Source organism: Toxotes jaculatrix, chromosome 12 (assembly GCF_017976425.1).
Source record: "Toxotes jaculatrix isolate fToxJac2 chromosome 12, fToxJac2.pri, whole genome shotgun sequence".
Lineage (NCBI taxonomy): Eukaryota > Metazoa > Chordata > Actinopteri > Toxotidae > Toxotes > Toxotes jaculatrix.
Genome location: NC_054405.1, coordinates 17,137,053 through 17,162,242, shown reverse-complemented (window position 1 = coordinate 17,162,242; position 25,190 = coordinate 17,137,053). Strand labels below are relative to the sequence as shown.

General features: G+C 37.7%; 1 protein-coding gene across 1 annotated transcript in view; it reads left to right on the top strand.

Moving 5' to 3' along the window:
* The window catches only part of LOC121190552 (gamma-aminobutyric acid receptor subunit beta-2), a 50,130-nt gene extending 29,185 nt beyond the window's left edge, over positions 1-20,945 (top strand). Inside the window, exons 5-10 of the mRNA XM_041051373.1 lie at positions 5,126-5,208; positions 15,202-15,339; positions 17,222-17,374; positions 19,258-19,502; positions 20,330-20,470; positions 20,598-20,945. Of these exons, the coding sequence (XP_040907307.1) occupies positions 5,126-5,208; positions 15,202-15,339; positions 17,222-17,374; positions 19,258-19,502; positions 20,330-20,470; positions 20,598-20,945 (1,108 nt within the window). The remainder of the gene's footprint in view (positions 1-5,125; positions 5,209-15,201; positions 15,340-17,221; positions 17,375-19,257; positions 19,503-20,329; positions 20,471-20,597) is intronic.
* The last annotated feature ends 4,245 nt before the right edge of the window (positions 20,946-25,190 follow it).

Here is a 25,190-nt window from a genome sequence, read left to right as displayed (position 1 = left end):
AATTTCAGTGTTTTGTTTGTTTTGCTTTCATGCCCCTTTTAATACTATAAGATAATAATGATTTACTTTAACTACCATGTATACTGTTTAATAGTTTAATATAAAACATGACCACAGGAAATTATAGGGCCTGTGACTTCAGACATTTAGTCTCCCACTGACAGTCAAGACAGTCGTTCAGAGCTGGTCTCGTTAGAACTGTTAGCTTAGCATAGTGAGGCTTTAACAGACACAGTAGAGGAAATGGAAAGTAAATGGTAGGGAAAATGAAAAAAAAAAAAAGTATGCGACAAACAGTGAACACATTTACTTGGCCTGAATCCCAATGACTGCTGGAAACCCTTACGGCTACTTGGCCCTGATTTGACCTCACAAGTTTGATCCATCCAGGAACAGAGTCTTCAAGCACCGTCTGGTAAATATGGAGGGTCACTGCAGGTGATGCAACATATGGAGCTCAGTTGGTGCGGTTGGCAGTGTCCTCAGGCAGTAACCAAGCAACCGAAGACTATACTAAGACTGAGTGAGAAATGCGACTGTGCATCATTTAATGGATGGGACAAGCGGGAAAGTACGCAAGGGTAAATGGAGAGCCAGGCAGCTGCAAACACAGTCAGGCACTTACACACATCCACAGAGTGACAGCAACATAACAAACACAAATGCACACACGTAACCCCACACAAACATGCGTAACTTTCCCACACAATCTTTTCAAAGACTCTGCCAGAAGCTCTTGCTATCAGTACTACACCAGTGATTTCCATCTTGACACAGAGATCAGAAAGTTGCCGGAAAGTAACCGGCAATTTACTCCTTGGTTAAACATTTGGAAGCCACAGAGCCCCATCACCAACAGTAAATCTATCAGAGAGAAATAAACGCTGACAACGACAGGGGACGAGAGAGAAAGAAAGGGAGAATCCATCTAAACCTCTTAGGCTCAAACAGCTTTCCTGTCTCACTCTGGGGGGTGGAAACCCCTGAGGTGTGAAATATGAAACAGAATGTTAATGTTAAAACTCTTCCCTTTGAACTCCTTTATTGCTATTAAAAGGTGCTGCTATGATAGTCCCCTCTCTGTCTCACCTGACATCTCTCATCTTTCTGTTTATTATTTTAGTGCTGTGGTGTCTTTTGCCAAAAGAAACAACAGGAGTAGAAATATGAAACTATACAGGCAATGATTCAAACATCCTCAAGTGCAATGATGTCAGTGTTTCACTGACATTTAGATACTATGTGGGAGTATTTTCCTTGCCATCTTGGACCATGTTCTTCAACTTCAACTAACAATCTCCATCCAAAAATGGATTATTCAGTCATCTACATGTATAGATAACTTGTGAGTCATTGGTCCTTTCATTTATCACAATGCAAAACAGTCAATAGGTTTTAATGCTTTAAATACAGTTCACTGAATTACTTATTCTACTGTATGCACAGTAGAATGTGAACAAGTGATTTATCACAGTGTGTGATAGAAGTATTTAATTGAAGACTTGACCTTGATACTGATATGATTGTGTGTCTAGGACTCGCAGTGCAGTTGTTTGGCATCAGCACCCTCAGGTCATGAAGCACAAGTTCCAATAGATTTTTGGTCTTTTGGAACACTGAACTCTGGCCATGTTTGTTTTTATGGAGGAGGCAAACAGGGACCAGTGCTACACAACCAACTGTTTGTTAGAGAGACAAAAATGTTGACACAGCTGTGAGAAAATAATATGAAATGTTTTTGGTGAACTACAGTACTCATTTAAACAAAAAATCAATAACTCTGAAATAACAAATTGTTTTTTTATTCCCCTGCTCTTGTTGAGTTTGACCCGAAAATCACTGACTTTACCAGAAGGACTGTTTTTCTTTGGGTAGGTGTGGTCCCACCTGTTCACCATATGGTGCCTGTGGTGTGCTTGGACTTAGACACAGATGATTTACAGACAGAAAAAGATGTCTTTTGAAAAGGCATTTGAAAAAGTGTTTAAAGAAAAATGACCACAAGAACTTTGAGAGAGTAATGTCGTATTCAAAAGCCTACTGCCACTCATATCGTGCAATATTTTGAGTTGTTGTCCAATGTGCAAGTGCATGAATCTTGAATGACTTGGGGTTTAGAAATGCATAGATAATGAGATGCAAAAAAAAAAAAAAAAAGCATTGCAGTGGCTGCTGGTCCGAATAATGCAATAGTGAGAGAGAAATAAAGAGAGTAGAGAGCAAAAGAGAGTAGAGAGCAAAAGAGAGAGAGGCACAGACACACAAGGATGATTATCTCTGCTGTGTAACACAGAGGATTGGACTCAAGATGAGCCTCTCCTCTGGCACAAATTTATCTATGTTGTCAGGTGTGCCTAGACGATTACCCACCATGCTGTGCTGCTCTGTGGCAACTCCCTCAGTGGGAGTCAAGTTCTCACACAAGACCAGAGCCAAGGAAAGAATGGCAGCCTATTACTCACAGCCTCATCCTTATGTTCCCTTCACAAAGTCTGATGGACAACATAACCTTATCTACTGACTCATGGCTGGCTGATGTTGTTGTCCTTTATGAGCCATCCCTGTTTATTTGTTTTGATAGCAACTGGAAGGCTAAATGCTATTATGCTGATATATATACACATAATATGATAGGGGCAAACAAGGAGACAGCTATAGCTCTTTGGACACTGCTGTTTGCAGATATTATAAAAGCACTTATCATACTGAAACTTTTCTTTTAGAATATGAGATCTGCTTTATGAGCATTCGTGCCATAAATAATCCAGATTTGAAAATGCATCATAAATTTGAAGAGGATTTCACATAGATTTATAAAGAACCTGGTACTGACTTTGGTTCTCTTTGTCAAAAAAATATCTCAGTTATGTGTTTGACACAGCTTAAGTAAATAGAGACAGACTAAGAGTAAAACAATTCACATGGTGCTGAATTAATTTGAATCAATGACTTTGCTATTTTGATTATATAAGACTATTTTAAATCAGGTTCATTTGGCTACTGAAGCTCATGTAGACTAAAAATTTTGTGTTCACTAAGTCTAAGGTCATATTATGAAGTTACTAAAATAAAAAAAAACATGGATGAAATGAATACTTCATAAGTAAATAGAAAATAAATCTACACTGAGTTTCTTCCCTGCTAAATCAATAAAAACATAATCTTGGTGCTTCTTATCAGTGATGGCACTGGATTGGAGTTTACCATAGCCTGGTTACTGCCGTGTTTTTATGTCAAATTTGGATTCTGCCAGAGAGAAAGTAAAATGGTTAAGCCTCAGGTGCCAGCTTTGTGTTCTACTATCCCCGTTTGCCCCAGAGCTCTTGTATCTGTCTATACAATCACCCTTGAGGCCATCTCAGTTGAAATGAAGATAATAATCTACACCCTTATTGATCTTTTTTTTTTTTTTTCAACATGCTCCATAGAGTCAGGTAGTGTTGATTTGTGGCACCTCAGGTGCAGGAGATGATTTCTCGATCCCATTTTGGTCTGCTACAGGATAATATGATTTACATTTGTCATTTAAAGCCCTTCCTTAGATGGAACTTGTTATCTGAACGATAACTCTGAGACCTTTTGTTAATGAACACTGTCGGGACGAGATAGATCGCAGTGTTTTGAGATCCCATTCTGTACACCATAAAAACTATTCCTGTGATTTACACAGCATTCAGAAAGGAACAGTCTCTATCTTGTTTATGTGTATGATACATAATATATTCTCTGATTTCTACAGTCATTAACTTCATTGTTGTATTCAGATGCAGAAGGGAGATAATTTCATTAGCTTGAAGAAAAGGCCTCACAATAAATCACGTCATATAATGTCAGTGTTCTTGTGGAGTGGTGCCAACACCTCATATACGCTTCCCTCTCAAGTGAAACATGGGGTTTAGAATTTAAAACATGAAAAGTGCTTTGATACTAAGTGGAGACAAACATAAAAGAACTTCCTACGATCTCTTTTATTCCTGTTTATCCATGCAACTTTTCACTTTGAACAACAAAGTAGTGTCGGTCAAATCTGTTTTAGTTTTAGTCAAATTTTAGTCACTTGATTTCTGTTAGTTTGAGTCTGGTTTTACTGGTCAGCGACGTTAATTTCATTTTCACCATATAGTTTAAAGGCTAATGATTAAGATGAACCACAGACATCAACGCTGGAATTTACTCACTCCTCCTGATAGCAACACCACTGAAATTAACATTTACATTACCTCCACAGCACTTTTTTTTTTTTTATAAATGTTGGTTTGCTGCCTGCATGTTCTCATAGTTTATTTCAACTTTGTTACCGACTCTTGTCTAATTCTCATTGACTGATGATTTTAGTTCATAAGATGATTGAGGAAACATAAGATTGTGAGAGGACCACATGCTGTTTGAACTCAGTTGTTCTAACAGAAATTTTTAAGGATTATAAATATTTTAAACACTAAAGTGATAAACAATTCAGCCATGTAAAATTTGTAATTTCTTCTTCTGCTGCTGCTTCTACTTCTACTATTAGTAGCACTGGTAGCAGGAACAGTATCAATTAATATAAGCAATAATCTCAACTTGAAATGTCAAAATGACATCAGGTTGTAGTACATTCCCTTTCATCCCACATATTTCCAGAGGTTATGGCACACAGTTGTCAGAGTACAAACACTACCACTGTTATCTGCTGTTACCGCTGTCCCACAGAGTTTGATCCTTCCAGTGACTCATGTCTCAGGTGGGGCCTAATAGAGGCCCCACAGGATTATCCAAACAATGGTAAAACTGGGACATAAGGATTAGCTTTTGCCCTGTAATCCCCAATGGAGTTCCCACTGCCACCACCACCCCAAACCTTCAAATGCATTTTCCTATAGAGGTTTTGAAGCTTTAAAGCCTTGTTTAGTTACTTATGGTTATGTGGATAGTATAATGGCTTTAGGGTTTGGTCCTAAATACTCCAGTTCTGTGTAAGTGCCATTCAGTGATGATTTACCTTTGGACTACTAATAGCCTCTGCATTATCAGTCAGTTATGTATTACCTCTGTCTACATAGACAGACATATAAAGATACTGGAGGTTTCTGCCATTCTTCTGCTGAAAACATTCTGCCACAATCATTGTGTCATATCTTTTCAGGATCACTACCACTGCTGCTTGCATGATGGACCTTAGAAGATATCCACTGGATGAGCAAAACTGCACACTTGAGATAGAGAGTTGTGAGTAACTCCTTCCTTTATTTATTGATTGTTGTCTTTTTTTTAAATCAATATTTAGTTTCTTGCCAATGCTTAAAATACATTTTAACTCCCATAAGAGTTAGTTTTGTACAGCTTTCAATTTTAGCTGAATCTAGCTTTTCAATTATGTCCTTTCCAGTCCATACCCCGACTTGCGTGGTTTCAGCTTTGTTCATTCAGCTGTCAGGAGCTATGTGTCACTGGGCTCACACAGGGTCCCAACAATTTGTGCTTTACTGCTGTACAAGGATTTACTCTGAATTTTAATATTTCCAACATAATCCTTCCCATCCAATTTACAGTATTTCACTTGGTAAAAGTAGAAATGTCCTTCCATAATATAAACTCATCCGAGGTTGCTCTTCTAGACAGAATGCTTCATGTCAATTCATATAAATACTCTAGAGATGTTTTTATTGCATAAAGTTGGCTCCAAGAGGATTTTTTCCTTTTAACTTCCTTTTGTTCAATAACACTGGCATGGCTCACAGACTCTAGCAAAGAAATGTGTGAATTTAGGTTAAGTGGTTTTAATATCAGCCTAATTTCTATTTTGGCTAATTTCATCACAGTTTGGTGTAGATGATCCATGATTAACTCCAGCTAGACCTCATCAAATGAGCCACTTGTCATAGCTCAGTGCTTACCCCTACCTTCACTGGTGCTGTGAAGTACTTTGTGTAATGTGCACTGTCCATGGTGCTGAAGTGATAAGGGAGCGCTAATGCTGTCCAAAGCTCGCAGCTGGTTCCAGATGTCAACAATGTACAACCAGAATCTGTTATTCCTGTGTCTCTATCAGTCTACTTTGTGTTTTTCCAAGCCAGTAAAACTTAAAGTTGTAGGTTCTGATTTCTCAAATAAATGTTCTCTCATTAAAAATTTGCTCATATGGCATGTTGTCCAACACAGCTGACAGCCCTGATGCAAACTGCTGCTTTAATGCCAAAAAGAAGGTACTGCCAGTTGCTAGCACACTAGAGTCAGAACTCAACTGGATAACTGCAAATGCATCCAGATGTGTGTAACATATAGAGATGGCTAAAGGGTGTTTCATAAAATCGTGCAACTGAGCTGGAAGGTCTACAGCTGGTGCTTGTGTACAAAGGGAAGTAGAGCATAAAGAACAAAGGAGGCAATTTAAGAGTTTTTGTGAAATCAGATTGCACAGTACAGGGAGTTAAACAGTGAAGTTTGGCAGAGGCCTGATACTCCCATCAGTGTGCTTGTAGTAGCAGGATGTACCTTGACAATTTCTATATGCTATTGTAGTTATAAATATTTTATCTCAGTACCTTCATGATCACCTTCTCCAGTGATTTTCTCTCTCCTTTAAATGTGAGAGTAAGACCTGGAACTTACACAGCTCCATAGCCACTTAAAAAAAAAAAGCTCTGTTCCCAGGCACAGGCCATTTGTCCAGCAGCAGTGAGAGTGTGGTTACAATAATGCATGAGGGCTCCACTGCAAGGTAGTCGGCTAATGGAGTTAGCTGACTACTGGAGTGTGTTTGGCTTGGTGTATGATGCACACATATGACTCAACTGTGCTGCAGATTTCACAGGAATTATAGAATGTGATGCAAACAGTTTGTTGATATCAAACCCTGAATCAAAACACATTATATCCATCTTCAATAGAAAAAATTGGGGCCATCTGTGCTTGAGATAGGAAAACTTAGGTTGGCAGTAGAAATGCCAGAACAAACTGAAAAGGCAAAAAATTAGGGAGGAACACCAACAGGGAGGGAATTGAAATCAAGCTGTGGCAGATTAGTGTGAAAGTGAAGTGGAATGGGATGAGAAACATTTTTGAGTATAAGCTCTTAGGCCACATGGTTGAAGTGAAACCAGGAGAGGGCAAACCAATTAAACCTGTTATTCAGCAGGTTTGACAAGGTGACTTCAGGCCAGCTACACAGTCCTCTCTCTCTCCTTTTACTGAACACAGTACAGTTGTCTTCACAGCTTCCTCTCAAATCCAAACTGTCCATCAAAGATACAACATCATCACCCGTTACCTGTACCCATCACTGCCTCTTCTTAGCATGGACTTAAGAATGCTCTTGCTTTGTACAAGAGTAAGGGTGTTTAGGGAAGCAGTTGTCCAGTGGCAGAGGGTCTCCTGCTTTTCTTTAACTTCCCAGTGATCCTGAATGGTGATAATCATTTTCTTTGTTTTCCCGGTTTGGTTGTGTAGGGATACAGGCATGGTGGACGGTGTCAGAAACATAAGAAATCCAATCTAAAAGATATATATGGCAGAACACAAATGATATGTTTACAGCCAATATTTCAAATATTTAAATCTTTCTGAATTGTTCAGTGTCATTTCTATTCTGAGAACTACCACAAAACTGTAGCTGTGGTGTCATCAACACAACAATTTTAAATGGATCCTTTTTTTTTCATTTTGTTAAAAATGTTTTTAGGTTACTCATCAGAGAACTACTACAAAGAAGTACTCTGCCAAAAAAAGAAAATAAAACTGACATTTTCTGTGTGGAAAAACAACATTTTAGCCTTCTTGTCTATAAGAAGAAAAAAGAGCTTCTTCCAACAATTCTGCACATAAAGAGACAAACCAGGGAGAAAATAGGAAAGTATTGAAGCAGCGGTGTGCTCATGCTATTGTTCTGAGGATGACCTTCACGCTGACACTACTATACTGCTTGCTTGTCATCTACAGTTTCTCTTACCAAGGGGAACAACCAGCAAAAATGCCTTAATCAAACCTAATTGGGAATCTGTTATGCTTCTGGTAAGATGTGTCCATTTAAACTACTTGTTTGAACATAATTCAGGGAATGACGGTGGGCAAGTGAGGGGGAGACAGAGAGGGACATTGGCTGTTTACAGATGAGTGTGCTTCACAACACAGCTCAGCACCCCAAGCACACATCCTTCTCTTTTAATTTGGTGACAGGCTTTTTCCCACCAAGTTTAAAACACACTGACTGGGGAGTAGCAGCTGTGGCTGTGTGGGTCCGTGCACGCATGCATAGATGTGGGTGTCCGTGTGTGTATATGTGGACGCAACATAGACACTTGAAAATGTGATGTGCCCAGCAGAATACAAATACACACACACACATACACACACACACACACACACACACATACACATTCCCTCTTTTATTTCATCTGAACCCTGAGAGTTAAAGGGGTCATGGAGCAACAGTATGAAGGGGATCTCTGCTGGTTTGAGCTACTGTAGATCTACTGTTGCCTTCAATGACTCCACTCATTGCGTTAGATGGTTGATTTTCATGCAGCTGTGCTCTTTCTCTTTTCTGAATCCCTGAGGGTTTTTTTTCTCTATCCTGCTCTCCACTTGTGCTTCTGTCCCTCTTTGCTCTCTGTCTCTCTTTGTCTGCTCTCTCCCTTCTCTTCTTTCACACATTTGCCAGTGTCATAATTTCATACTCAACTCTTTGCCCATCTTTTGGCTTGTTTCCAATGAGATTGATTTCTCTAATGTCTCCTAATATCTCCAGTATTGAGCCGCTGACTGATGCCTGTGCTTTAATAGGCTTAGACAGGTTGAATATAATATCCAAGAACGTCCGTTTATGAATCGAGCTTTTATCCCTTCATGCTGACCTTTTCTAATCATTATAGGCAATAGTTAAATTGCTGACCCTGGATTAATTAGCAACTTTTAATCACTCAATAACAAGTCGTTTCTGTACAGTAGTCGCTGTATCAGCATGCTTATTTAATGCAAAGAAGGATGGAGCCACCATATTGTTTTCAGTCCTACAAGAAAGCTATAATTATCAAGTTACCATGCACAAAAAAACTCAGCATTTTGAAATGCTTCTTACTCTCCAACTTACACATTTTTGTCACGTATGGAATGAAAGGTACTTCAAGAAATACTACAAACACTTCTCAGGCCTCACTTCTCACTGGAAATTACAGCTGTACTGAGCCTGGAGAAAACAGCATCAAATGTATTTGTTTATGGGTTTAAGGTAATTCTGGCTACCCGAAGCTAACCAGACCTTTATTATAGAAACAGTAGGTCGTAATATGGTCATATAAACAGTTCAAAGAATGTTCATATGGGTAATTTTAGATGAAAATGACAATCAGTGTGTAGGGCCAGAAAAAATTTAAGGAGCAGTAAATGTTGATTGGCACTGGAAAACCAAGGAAGAAAGAATCTGTAAAAAAAAAAAAAAAAAAAAATGGTGGCATTTAGTACTTCCCCACCACTGATTAGTCACATGCAGTTCATCTTCTCAGCCTTACCCAGCTGGAACCTACCACTTGCTCAGGTAACCACAGGGTGAGCCACTGATTCAAAGCATTCAAATAATTCAACCCAGTGGTCTGTGTTGCCTTATTTCTGAACATGATACACATGATAGGTACTATTCTCTGGATATGAATACATTATGTGATAAAGGATAAAGAAAACATTTCCTTGTTCATCAGACTGTACTATTATCTGTCATGCTGTTACAACTCCAAGGACTTCATAACAAGAAAATACTGTAGTTGAGGCTTGTTTTTCTTATGAGGCAAGGTAAACTTGGCTTTAATGCCACAGTATCTCAGCCTCACATTCACCAGTGGTGGATAAGGGTTGGGTCTATAACCTTGCAAGCAAAGCCCTGTCATCCCGCATTTGTATTGTTGTTACTTGCTCAGCATCTCTCTAATTCATGCGTAATTCAGGACTTCAACTGGTGTAGTAGGCTACACAAGATTTTACCTCAATGCAAGGAAATACCATTCCCTGCATTATTTATGAGGGTTAAACCCCTGATGTTCTGGGTCACTGTTACAGTAATGCAGTTTACAGCGTACAGATGTACAGTATATACGTTGCTGTGCAGTAGTTCTACCTTCACATGAAGCAGATTCTAGTAAAAGATGTAACATTTAACACTGACTTCACAAGTACAGCAGCTGTGCACCTTTTCAATAAATTATAACTAGAGTACGGTGCCATGAAACATTGAATACTACACAGAGCCCTTTTTGCCCTGATTAGCTGCTTTAGCTTTAGCATTTGTGTGACTATACAGTAAAATGGGGAATATATGTGAAGCTGCTTTGAAAAAACACTGAGAGAGAACGGTAACTCAAACACAAATTAAGACAAACGTGCAGTCAACAATACACATCAACATCCGCACAAATGCATTAAAACTAAGTGTGTTTATTTGTGTATCTGAGAGAGGAGAGAATTGTTATTTCACACAGTTGCTGTGCACTCACAATGAAACTATCATTTCATTACAGCATCTTTACCAGATAATGGTTATATTTTCTGCACCAGCGATCCAAGTCATATGGACAGATCCACTTCCACTCTCTGTCTCTGTCTCGCTATCTCTGTCCATCAGAGCCCATTTTTAGAAGCTTTACACATCCTCTGGGGTGTGAATGGTTTCTACACTTGGGCTTGCATGGCTTATTTATTTATCTTATCTTTAGATGTTCCATCTCTGTCCAGGCATGCAGTCAGCTGCGGCTTGCTACATACCGCAAAAATTTGAAGACATTTTTAATTGGACACCAGGAATAACATTAAAGTCGCTTTGAAATGCATGGAATCAAAAATTGATCTGAGACATATTTAAGAGTGGAGTAGCCTTCTCAGCTCGCAGGGGAGAATTAGAGACAGGCAGTTGTTCAGGGGGGTTTATTTGATGTGCCCATTTGTGTGTATGTGTGTGTGAGGATGTTCTTGTGTGTCGTGGCATCTTTTGATTATAAGGTGCTGTTCTCTGACTTGTTTTGTGAACATTGTTTTTAGTGCCCTTTATAGTGTATGCCACAATGACAAAGGTGTTTATTACATGTTAAAAACTGTGTGCTATTCCCAAAGTTTTATTACAGGTATATGACGTTTCAGAGCACCATTTCAAAATAATAATAATAGGAAAAAAAACTTTATTATCCCTGATTATGTTTTGCCAAGAGCAATATCAAAGCCAGTGTTTTTATCTCCCTCCAAAATCCTTCCTTGCCCATTAAAACAAATCAACTGAGACATTATTTCATAAGCTTGATAAAAAGGCCCGGAGTCAGATTTGGTCAGGGAGATATGCCAGAGTCCCAGTTAAATAGCTTTAGTATTGTATTGCTATCTCCTCTGATGCTATCATGAACAATTTCATTTATTTTTGTCCTGCCAACGCTCCCAGACTTTGGAATCCATGGGAGAAGCCTTTGTGCTGGCGTAAAATACATATTGTCACATCCGTACATTTTTTTCCCCCATTTCTTTTTTTTTTACTGAATGTTTGAGTTTGCATCTCATGCCACTGAGGAATCAAAGAGCTAGTTCTCTTTTTCTCGTTCCATCAAATCATAGTTAATAGATATGCTTTGTTAACTAACTCTTGGATCTGTGATATATTGCAGATAATGTGTTTTTTCTTTGATTGTTTTCTCACTTTCACTGTCTTCACTCCTTTTACTTAATTTCATACAGGATGGTTATCAGGGCGATCTATTTGTGCCAAACACTGACATAATAAGTTAATTTTTCTGGCAAAATTGCAAAGTCAGTCTCAATAACATAGAAACAATGGAGTTAAGTGGACTGGGTAGCTGGACTGTCAAAAATACTTTTTGCACAGACACATTCACTTCTCTGCACTGGAACTGATGATTTTGCTTGTCTGGGCTGTTCTTAAAATGCAAAGTCTGTCCTTGTGCCTCAAGAAAGGCCACGGGGTCTTTAAGATCAAATGGTTTTATGTGATCATGAATTTGCACTGTAGATCCTGAGATATGTGAAATACTGACATTTTAGTGTGAAATGTTATCAAAGCAAAGCCTATGGGGTGTACAAAATGCAAAGGATTCACCTTCTAGGGGGAAGGATTGTTGTAAATGTAATCACTTGTGTACAAATGTAAATGTGGCTCGACTGGCTGCACAAGAGGAAAGATCAGGGGGTCACAATAAAACGAATTTTCATTCTCTGGGGAAGATCCTCTGGGACTCAACACTCAGATTTAAAGTTTGAACATCAAGTAGAAGAGGTTATTCTGTCTCGGGTTTATCACTTAGGAAATGTATCTAAAATTAAGTTATTTCTGTCTGCCCCTGACCTGACCTGCCTTTATTTCATCCCATCTTGACTAATAGAATTTCCTTCTACTCTTACACTTAGCAGAGAAGCACTTAATCGGCTGCAGTTTATTCAAAATGCAGCTGCCAGGCTTTTTACTGGAACTGAGAGAACACAATGATTTCATTTTGCCATTCCTTCTTTGGCTGCTTATTGGCTTTGAACTACATTTTGAGATTTTATTGATTACTTCTTATACAAGGTGATGATGGTTATGTGGTATGACTATTGCATACCACCATTTTTTGAGAGAAAAAAAATGGAGCTTAATTGAACACAATGAGCACCAAACTCCACTTTCGCCAAGAGGAACAAGAATAGTCAGACGAGTCACTGAAGAGTCTGCTTTAATAATTCAGAGCAACTAAATAGGTCACACAAGTATTAATTAAGGAGAACAGGGGTATGGGGGAAGGAGGAAAAGAGGGAAGGTAGAGAGAAAGATAGATGGACACATAATAGTAGTTATGACAGAGAAATAACCGAGGGGAGAGAAGGAGAGGAGTGTAATCAAATGGAAAAAAAGTGGTGGGAGAAAGGGAGATAAAAACAGAACAAGTTAGAGAAGAAGAGTGGGGGAGCAAATAAGACAAGACCGGAAGAGGAGAGGAGAAAGGAGCTGTGACATAACGGTCTATATTTTATGCACCAATCAATGAAACAGCGTGGGAGTTCCCTCTAAATTGCTATGTCAAACATGCTTTTATTCATCATCCCGCCCGGCACCGTCATCACTGCCATCCCACACACACACCCACACACACACACATCCTACACATACTCATGCAAATCAAACATGTTAATTCACTTTCCAGTTGCTAAACCCTCCCATCATCATCATTTGACAAAGTAATGGTCATGCAGACTAATGCAAAAAAGAAGTCAACTTCCATACATGCAATCAAATGACATGACAATAATCACTCAGGCAAACCAAAAAAAAAAACCATGCATGCAAACCCGCATTGCAGCGAACATGCAGTCGTAACAAGTATTTCACCCGTTACAGATGATTATTAAGTTGCATGTTGAGATGCTGAAAAACATTCACGATTGTTGTTTAATCCATTTCCTGCTGTTATCTAAAATGGAATGCTCCACATGCACGTTGAGAGAGACTGAACGTTTTCATCAGTTTTATGATGTTGTTTGTCAGTTGTTTGTCTTGAGGCAGGAAAGTGTATTGCAAGCCTTGGCCTCCTCCTTCACTGAGGAGCATGTTCACACTTCGATACACCCATCGTGAGGAGCTGTCAGACTCCCTAGATAATCTAGCACTGCTAGCTTGCTATGTACAAAATAAAGCATTCTAACTGTGTTGCACTTTAAAAGCTTTTCTGTCACTTCTCAACCATTTTGTAGCCGTAAAGAATGCAGGCATGGAAAATTAATAATGCCATCTATGTTTTAAAACAAGATTGTCTGCTCTACATATTGCTTTGCAGGGCTTTGTTACTGCTTACCGTGATTTATTATCATGCTGGAAACCATGATGTTCAAACCACAGCAGAGGTCTGCCTAAAAACAAGTTAAATATTATTTGAAGAGCAGTTTAGACACATGCACAGCAGTTCACATGGTCATAATTCTGAATATTTTATTATTACTACTTGGCAAATTGCTGTTTTAATTTAATTGTTGCAGGGTTTTAATGGCGAGCCACCCCTCTAAAAAAGTGCACTAACCCCAGCTGTCTCCAGTCTCTCCTCGTCTCCTTCCTGTCCTCTCTCTGAGACCAGCGCTCTTATGCCCTGAAGTCAGCAGACATGACAACTGCACCAGAGCAGACAGTAGGCAGTTGATTATGCAAGAGCCAAGTTTCATGGCCTTTGGTTGAGATTAATATTAATGGACTTGCTTCTTGTCCCTTTGTAGGGTTTTATTGGGTTTTAGTGGGTAAAATGGAGGGCAAGCCTGGTTATTTAATCATTCTTATTAATGATTTATTTGCTCAGGGGGCAAAACATAATAAAGTTGACTCATATATATTTAGTCACACATGTAAAGGGTTTTACCAGTTACTATATGGAAGGTCGTATGTTTAAGTACATTTCATAATTTATAATTGTAACGGGCCTTTTCATAATTCAGTTACTGTCAAGAACACAGTACCACGACATAAGCATGTGCCTTGCTCAAGGTTCTCCTCAAAAGTGGATGCAGAGATACCTTTGAACAAGGCATTCAACTCTTGCGGAGCTTCTCAGTCACCCACTGTGATTGCACTGGGCAGCTCAGTGTGTGTCGCTGTGTGAGTGCTCATGAATCAAGGTTAAACACAAATCGGTTAACAGAATTCAGTATGCACCATTTGAGTGTTTCAGAGGTTATTCCAAGCTGAACTGTTACAAGTGAGGTCAAAAAGAGTGAAGAGCACACAAGTGGATCATTTGAAATATAAAATAATAATATTAGGTGACAAAATTCATGCTGGTATTTGAAAAAGTGGCAAAGCACAAAAAAAAAAAGACTTTTGAATCACCCACATTAACAGAATAATTATGACGTAGTTGCTACTTGACAGTGTCATGGCAATTAGATGCCATGGTCCACTGACATTCATTAACTCTCATCAGTCTAGTCCGATGTAGCTCATGCCTTTCCTCTATTCAGAGTAATAGTGGAATAAATTAATTTGACACCACCCAAGTCAAACATACTGTACGGCTGTATTTAGTATATATCGAGTATATGAGAGTCATCCTTTCCTTGTAGATAACTGTCAGCAAAATGTAACAAGGTGACATATGCAAACCTAATCATGCTAAGTGATTAATTAACTGTACTGTACGAGGTCCAGATGGGGTATGCTTATGGACATATATGCAATACAGACCATTAACAATCCTCTGTAATTCCTGTATTCTGTCTCAGATGGTTACACTACAGATGACATAGAGTTCTACTGGCGAGGAGGAGACAATGCCGTGACAGGGGTGGACAAGATAGAACTTCCCCAGTTCTCCATTGTGGATCATAAGCTCATTTCCAAGAATGTCGTCTTCTCCACTGGTAATGTACCGAACAGGTTGAAATGCATGAATCATTCCAGTCAATAAAGAGACAAGTGACCTATGTTCATTAAATGTAAAGGATGAACAGAAAAACAGCAACAGCAGTACAATATTATTTATTCTAATATTATTATCACTAAAATAAATATCATGTTGAAGCATGTATGTTCAGTTTTTAAACACACACGTAACTGTTGATACCTTTAATTCCATTAAAAAATTGTAATTATATTCTGGCACTTTGGAATATTGCACTTTGGAATATTGCATATTATTCATTATGTTGCTGCAAGGAAGGGATTATGGCAGTTCATACATATTGACTCATTCCACTGAACTTATTGATCCAGAAATGCAAAATGTTATGTAAATGTATGAAGACAGATACAAACCTTTGAATGAAGTGCTGTCCTGGGAGACAAAAGACACCATGATTTATTTAAGAGCAATAAACAAAAAGAATGCTGTCTGATGCAGTGAAATATTAATTTCTACGGCATTTTCATATTCATGAATTTGTCATGCAAGCAAGCAATTGTGAGCGGCACAGTGTTTCTGCTGAATACAGTTTCGGGGGTCGCTACTGTATTGAATAAGAGCAAAACATTAATACAGTAAGAACGCAGAGACTCAACCAATGAGAGCTTGTTTGTCTGCAGGGGTACACACATTCCACACAACCCTATTAAAAACATAATGCTTACTGATGAATGCACAATGTTTGTATGCATGTGTATGTGTGTTTGTGTACCACTAATATGTACGCAGATAAGTCAACCCAAGTACGTCCCCTGCAGTGTTCATGATTTTATTACCTAATGCAAAGAAATGGTAGATGGGGGATTCCCTTTTAACGTGGTGTCTATAGAGATATGGAGAGACGAACCGGGGGTCACTAAGAAATGCAAACATCAGCACAAGTGTCTGCATTTATCCAATATAAGTGTCATGTTTCACTCCAAGGATAGGCAATGTCATTGTTGCCCTTATGAATAATAAATATTCGCCATGGTCGCTCCATTCTGTCATTTTCTACCCAAGCTGTTTCCTCACTTCATAAAGAAATAATTCACTGAGTGATTCTCTGGGTGGCTCGTGCTAACATGAGCTAACAGAAATAGAAGATCTAAGTGGTGGCATTCCAAGAGGAGCTGAGACTAGTGGATTGTTGGTGCTTTCATTTAAAAGACTTAATCCTCCTTCCTCGTCTTTCTCCTGTGACTCTCAAATAAACTGTATATTGCACTGTATTCTAACTCCTCTTGTGATGCATTCCCCCTTCCAGTTGTAATTTGGTTATGCAATACAGCCAGTTCCCTGAGAAGAAAAATGTTTTCCCTGATACAGTTTGCTCTTACCAAAACCCTGCTGTGGGCTTATTTATTTTATAAGCAAAAAAGGGGACTTTCAACAAACAAACCATCAAACCTCTTCCAATACTGTTCGTAGACACCAGCAATGGACAACGGGAAATTCTGGCAAGTTCTTCAGTTCAGTGGAGATAACAAATATGGCTTTTTACTGAGTGCTGCTGCAATAGACAATCCAGGAATGAGGGACTATACTCAGGATGGGCTAGAATAGCCCACACTCTTATTGCATGTTAGAATCTTTTACAGTATTGAAGTCGACATTTCAGACATTTCACAAGACTGGAGTGCTAACAGAAGAAGCTTGTAGACTTATAGATTGGTCACTCCACAAAAAAGCTAATCAGAAACAATGTTAATTATCAATCGCTTTAGTCATTTACCAAGCTAAACTGTCAATCAGAAAATATCAGGTCCCTGAGACCTAGCATCTGTGGCAAACACTGTGAAAATGTGTAACCTAACACTGCCTCTGCTTTCACTTTTTCTTTCCCCATCCCCTCTTGGCAGGTGCTTACCCTCGTCTGTCCCTGAGTTTTAAGCTGAAGAGAAACATTGGGTACTTCATCCTGCAGACATACATGCCTTCTATCCTTATCACCATCCTCTCCTGGGTCTCCTTCTGGATCAACTATGACGCCTCTGCTGCCAGAGTGGCACTAGGTGAGGCCTGTAAAACAAATTTAGATAGATGGGCAGGACACAATAACAGGGGCGGACACTTAAAAGAATATTGCTTTTATGCTGAAATACAATGATAAGGGAAATCCAAGGGAAAGCTCTATATAATTGTTGTCCCAGTTTCTCTTCATTACATTCACATCATTCATTTGAAGGGCAAATAGAGACATGCTGAAGAAATCTTGGAGTAAAAAAAAAAAAAAAGACAACATATGTCACATTAAGTCAGACGTAGTTTGGACTTAATTCTACGCAGTTCTTCATATTTAATTTATTCATGATTTCATCATTCATTAATTACTGTCTTGTATCTTTATTAATTCCAGACCTGAACCTTATTCAGCCCTTAAAGAAAACTGAATAGTACTGCACTGTTTGACAACTTCACTGTTTTACTTCTTTAATAATCACTGTGGGTGTTAACAGGGTCACATTTCCATCCCAGTACAGTGAGTGTGGCTTTAGCTCACAGATGTATTATGATGGATGACCAGGTTGATTTGTTTCCACTCTGATTGAGAGCTTGTGCTTTTCTGGAAGTCACGAGTCCCTCCTGTCATTTTCAATTATGTAAACCTTGTGTAGCCTGTGAGATTTGTACAGAGCTTCTAACTTACTCCGTGTCTATCTGAAGCTCTCTGTCTTCTTTTCACCCAATTCCATCCACCCAGTTTCATCCATCCTTCTACCCATCCCTTGCTTTAGTCGACAAGGCAATTTCGCTGATTGACGACTGAGCTGCATTTAGTGATCCAGGGGGAAGGCATGCATGGGATTTAATGAAAAAAAAAGGTAATGCTCCATAATGGAGGCAGGTCAGCAGAGTTGGGAAATATTCAGTCACCCCCCAGTCTATGCTAGATTCAGGAACCACTTTACTCTGACCTGGTTTTGGGCATTAAAGTGGACCTGTAATGGCTGCATCACATGGCCACAGCGCTGCAGCAATCCTTTGTTGTCATTGTTAAGCTCTTGCATCAACAGCTTGGGAGAATTTCCTGAATCCTATTTTGAGCAGTGGTCACCTGACAGCTTTGTGACAGCTGTATAATAATTTAGTAATTGTTTACTGAGATGCTCAGTAGAAATTGCCTTAAATAATCTCTGTGTGTGTGCTTCCATCGTAGAATGTACAGGTTCGTGTGGGAGGATTCGTGAGCACTATAGGAGCTGAGAAAACAATTATTTAATCATGTATGGAAAATCACATTTAAGCTTTAGAATCAAGCTTCTCATGACATCTATAATTCATGCATATAGATAATGCCAGAGACACACACTCATTGTAAGCGCACTATATCCAAGATCGAGTGCTTCGCTAAAAACAGCAAAAATATGAAATGAAATTACTACTAGTAAGAGTTAACGTGTCACTTATAAGAAGCACAACCTCAACACATTGATATGCAAAGTCAATCTGACAGTAACTATCCCCACACCTTCGTGGGTGAGGCTTTAGAAAACTGTCTACAACTTTTCTCAGTAGGAGTTCTCCGCTAATGAACAAGACCAAGGTTGACATTTGAATTTCAAATTGCCGCACCGCTTCAGGTGCATGTCTTTTACCTTGTCTACCAGTGCATGGTTTGAAGCCATGGGGGTAAGCCCCTCGGTTTCATTGATCCTGACAGGCTTAATCAAGCACAGATGTGGTATCAAGTTGATCACAAAGATGTCTTGCAGTCAGGAGGATTAAAACTGTCACACATTCAGTCAGAATAGTACAGTAAGTAATGGTTTAATGTGATTGGTGCTATTTTTTTAATTAAATGAAAAGTTATGAGTGCTTTTATTTATTTATTTACTTTTGACATTCTTGATTTCTGTTGTTCTATGATGTAATGAATATGGTCTTTCTCTATTAGGTATTACCACGGTGCTCACCATGACTACCATTAACACCCACCTGAGAGAAACCCTCCCCAAAATCCCCTATGTCAAGGCCATAGACATGTACCTCATGGGCTGTTTCGTATTTGTCTTCCTGGCTCTGCTGGAGTATGCGCTGGTAAACTACATTTTCTTTGGACGGGGCCCTCAGCGTCAGAAAAAGGCGGCTGAGAAGACAGCTACAGCCAACAATGAAAAGATGAGGATGGATCCAAACAAGGTAAGAATGCCGCATCTTGTCTCTGTAGTTTGTCAACCTGCATTTTATTTTTTATTTTCCACAAATATTTTTCAGAAAAATGCCTCCACATATATATAAAGAAAATATGCATATGATGAAGCAAGCACATACTCTAGATGAAGACTCCCAGATGATGAAAGTCTTTTTTTTTTGTTCCAGAATCACATATTTTCTTGAGTTTGCAGTGAAATTTTGATTTAATTATTCATAAAGCTGTCTAGGGAGCTCAGAATAATTACTAGTAAAGAAAAGAAATGTCACCACTTCAAATGGTGGGATGACCTAATGTTTCCTGCCTTCACTGTGCCAAGTGAAGCCAGCCTAATAAGCTTGTACTATCCCCATTTGAAATCCAAATACGACATGTTGCCAGCTGAAACAGACGGAAAGAAGATCTCTGAGCCACTTGGCTCTTGGTCATGGTAGAAAGAGTTGCATTTGCCTTCCCATTTTGTGCTCTCACTGAAATAAACCAAATGGACAATGCTGCAAATGGACATGCTCGTATTTGTTGAATATAAAACACTCACTAAAACCAATGAAAAAAAAATGGAAACCTGGTTGCATTAATATCTTGTGGCATCAAGTGAAGGCAAATGAAAGTAACATTTGACATCTGAATTAAATCCACTGATAAGAGGATGATTTATTCACGTTCATGACCTCAAGTATTTGCAGGTACGTGTGAACAGAAGGATTTAATTATTCCATAAATTGTACAGTATTTCCAACTCATGGCTGCCTACACAAATGCAGCCTCTTTCCACGATTTTTCAGTTGCTCAAATAACCATGGTTTGCTTTCAGTGGCTGGTGGGGAATGTGGTTGGCAGAGATGATACTCTGTATGCAAGAATGAAACAAAGAGATCTTGATGGTCATGACTCGATGTGGGAACCAATCTTCGTGGATGACGCAGCAATTGGACTCGGGGATCAAAAGAATAAGGTGCTGCATAATCCGATTTAAAAAAAGTGTAATATCTTTTTGGCTTTTTTTTTTAGTAGAGAAAATGTGATCATGCTGTTGTGTCATTTTGATACACTAAACAAACTTGAGTCTTCCCCTTAAACAGATGGACCCACATGAAAACATCCTTTTGGGCACCTTGGACATCAAGAATGACATGGGCGTTACAGAGCTGGCTTTGGGTCTCAATGACCCACGAAATACAATGCTGACGTATGACAGCTCAACTTTACAGTACCGCAAAGCAGGGTTGGCCAGGCACAACTTTGGCCGAAATGCGCTGGAGCGCCACATGACTCAAAAGAAGAGCCGACTACGGAGGCGTGCCTCACAGCTAAAGATCACCATCCCAGACCTGACTGATGTAAACTCTATTGACAAATGGTCGAGGATGATCTTCCCAACTGTCTTTTCCTTCTTCAACATCGTTTACTGGCTTTACTATGTCAATTAAAAAGAAAAAAGAACATCAGTGAGGGCAAGAACAAACAGCAAAATATGTTGCTCATCTCTTGTTTGTATCTGGTTTGTTTCATTTTTATGTGATCTTGTAACACTGGACTGAATTACTATATTCAGGACTGGATTCATCATATCTTGGAATACCACATTTGCTGGCTAACACATGAAAACCTTATAGAAGAGAGATTACAAACATATAAGGTGCCTGTTCCTGAGTAATTGTTTGAAATTTTACATATTTTGTGAACTGTGTATTTTTGTCATTTTTTTAAATGTTTGTTTTCATATTTTTTATGTTATATTATGTTAGATTTACAATTTACATAGTTCATTGCCAAAATATCATATCGGTTAGATACAAATTAACGAGTTGACAGAATAGTTTAAAATAACCGTTTAGCTTCACTGACACTACGTAAAAGTGCTGATGTTAGTTTCAAGTCAACACGGTTTTCTAAGATTAAAATATGTCAAAGAAACAAAATCTATTACTACTAGAATTAATTTCATACTAATATTATAAGGGCCTACAATAGGATGTGATGTGAAAGAAATTTCAGATGAACCTTTTTTGTACTTTAATATATTTGAAGCACTGTATCATTTACTTCTAAACATTTTTCTCTGTTCATAAACCATCTTAATAAGGTGGCTTTAAGTACTATCAACTAAAATCATTCTAAAACTTATGGGTTTTAATTCAGATTGCACCCAAGAAGCCTGTTGAAGATCAAAAATGTGATAGTGTAAAGAAACATGAAACTAACACAGCCAATTTGTCATTATTGTGTTTTGTCCAATGTGTCAAACTATTCAAAGAAAGTAAAGACAAAAAAAAGAGTGAGAAAATTATGTAAGAAGGAAAATATCAAATATATCAAAATATATCAAAATATATTTGTCTTTAGCCAAATTGGCTTTACTTATATATTGTTATAATTATAAATATTGGATTTTATCCCAAAGCACATTTACATGGAATGTATGTCTTTGGGAAGGACTGTATCTGGAGAAACTATTCTAATCTTTAAGCAACTGTAAATGTAAATATAGACTATATAGCATTTATTATAGAGAAAATATGACCGACAAAATTCCTCTGTCAGTGCTCTATTCTCACTTTCATGGATTCATATTTTACAAAAAATTCTTCACAACTCCTTTATCAGCTATGATAATTCTTTCATGGTTCAAGAAGAAGACGGTAAAGCTAAAACAACTGTATTTGTCCACAGAAAGGCAAGAATGGATAAAAAGCACAAAAATCATCAAATATCAGGTGTTGACACCATAAATTTAATAGATTTTTTTGTGCAGATAATTTTTCTTTTTATTTCTAGTGTTCGTATACTGTATCTGCCTCCCTAGCCAGATTGTTATAATTATTATTATTATAGGTTTAAAACCAATAAGTTATGTATTGTTTCCAGAATTAAAAATGGGTTGATGATCATAAAGGACATAGCCGTAAATCCAAAATAAATTTAGAGATTATAGTTGCAGATTATTTATTAATGATACTGTGCTTTTGACTGTATGTACACAAGGTAGATTTTATAAAAGATTTTGCACAAAAGTTCTTAAAAGCCATATAGGCTGTACCATAGTTCTTCTAATACCTGGTGCTTATGGGAGCTGTCTTAAGAGGAACTTTATTGATATGACTATGATTACACTTCATGTTTAAGTTACGACAAGGTTAAAATGTAAAAATACAACTAGGGCTGCAATACACAAGAGTGTCATATCCTTCTCCCCACAGATTTGCCACACTGTCTGTATGAATGAACTGTGGTGTCAAAGGCTCTTCTCAGTTTAAGTACTAAATCATTCATCAAGGAGTTAAATGTAAAGTATGACTTGGAATTCAATTTGAAGGAGCTGACATAAAAAAGTCGGTTAGAGTTGCTGTGAATGACAAAGGCTCATATATGAAATTGTGCCAACATGAACATCGTTAAAGCGAGGGTAACTCCAGACATCTTTCGGGAATCACACAGAAAAAATGAGAACTAGTAAGTGGAGCCTTTTTCTCCTTTGAAAACCACAAAGATCTAACACAAAGGGATCATTTCTCCTGGTATGCCATTCTTTTGATTGTGGAGGTGTGAGTGAAAACTTAAACATTAATATTCCAATTATTTAGTTAAAATGTAGCCACCTACAGTTATGTCGCACTGCATGCTCTGTACAGTAGTAACTGATATTCTGTTTTAGATCACTTTCTCTTTTCTCACTGAATTGTTTTATTTAATTTGTGCTTTTGTGTTTAATTCACCTCAACTGAGCATACATACATATATAATTACAGTATTATAAAAAAAAAGTATGTTTAATTGGTATTGCAAATATTGATGAGATTAAAAACATTTACATATTTTTAAAGAAATTATGTAACAGTTATGACTATTTTAAAAATGATACTCATTTTCACAAACACTGCCAAACAACTGACATGTAAACTTTGAACAATGTGCACAGTTTTAACTTACAGTACAGTCCAGTTCAGTGTGAACCTCGGGCTTTCACCTCACTTGTGTTTACGTGTGACTCATCAAAATGAATAATTTTCACACTGTGTTGAGCTAGGTATTGAAAACTGCACATAGTAAGTAAATTATTTTGTTTTGTTATGAGTTGTTTGGTAGTTCTGGTGATTATATCAACAAAATTCTTCTCATCTTTATTGTTTTTAATGTATTTTTCTCTTTAAAAAATTTGTTGATTTTGTAACTAAGTTAAAAAAAAAAAATACACACACATGCAAAGGAATCCAGACAGATTCTGAGTTCTATTAGAAAACTGATGATTGGCATTGTAAATTTTTCTATAGATGAATTGAACTCAAATTTGGAACCATATCCCAAAAGGACATGTTTAAATAAATGTGTATATATCAGATAGTATATTATTAATCATCAATTGGAGCATATTATTCTTGTAAATAAATACCTTGAGCTTTCTACAGAAAAGACAAAAGAACATTTTCAAGTTGATTTATACTGTAATGTGAAGAGAATGCAAAGGCTGATGTGAAACATTGTAAATAGTCTATTTTACGGTGTCACTGGATCACTTTTCTTTTTGCTCTGTTTGTCAAAGCACATTTCTTTGGTTTTGCCAAAATGTAAACATGTATTCATGAATGTAGTTGATATTCTTTTGCAGCATGTATTTGCTGTAATGTGTCAGCAGAAGTATAACAAATTCTTGTACCAATGATCAGCTAAATACAGCTTAATGTACACCACCTTTGCAAACACACACACACACACACACACACACACACACACACACACACACACACACACACACACACTAAGGGTCAAGTGATAAAGAGGCCAGTGATGCCTTTGTATCAGCCCAAAATTCAACCATCTCAGGTCAGCACAATTTACACTTCTAACAACACTACAACCACAAACTACAACATATAAACCCAAGAATTGTACTTAAGAAAAGTACCTTAGTGAGCTTGTTTCGGATGTTTTCTCTGTAATTAGCTTTTTCTGTTTGGTACAAATCCCCTAGAACCATATGTTGTAATCATACAGTACTAAGGGAATGAAACACTTTTTAGCGTAGGCAGAATCTAAAATTAAAAATACTTTACAAGTCATTAAGGTACTAAAATCCACCTCAGCCATAGACAAGTCCCAAACTACCCAATATAATAAATATATTTCTTAATCTTCAGAATAATACTGTATGTGGTATGACATGTTTGAGCGTGAGTGTGTAATGGGTGTATGTTGGCCAGACAGTAATGTTTTCCAAAGCACACCGACAACTGGCAAGAAAGGTCTGCTTCATAAGTTCTACACTTTGAATATGTGTTTGTACTTCACAGCACTTTTTTTGTTTCATATATTTTTATACTTCTATACTCCTGTGTAAAAAAAAAAAAAAAAAATGCAAACACTGTTGTTGGGTGAAACCAATTTTGGCAATTTTCACATTTATACTATACAGAATGATTACATTGTCCACTAGGGATTCTGAAAACTTAATGATATTTATGCTTATGAAACCCTTTCATAATCCCTTGTATAAAGTTTAAAAAATATGTGGTTGTAAATGGTCTAAAAATGGCTTTTTTCTTCATTCCTAGAAAGTTAAAGTTTTTGGAAATGCAAGGTTTTCATCAGACAGCAGTCTTCTCTGTAGAGCAAGGACAGACTGATATCCTAAAAGCCTAAAAGACACATGTTGGTGACAGTGTATGTTTGCACACACT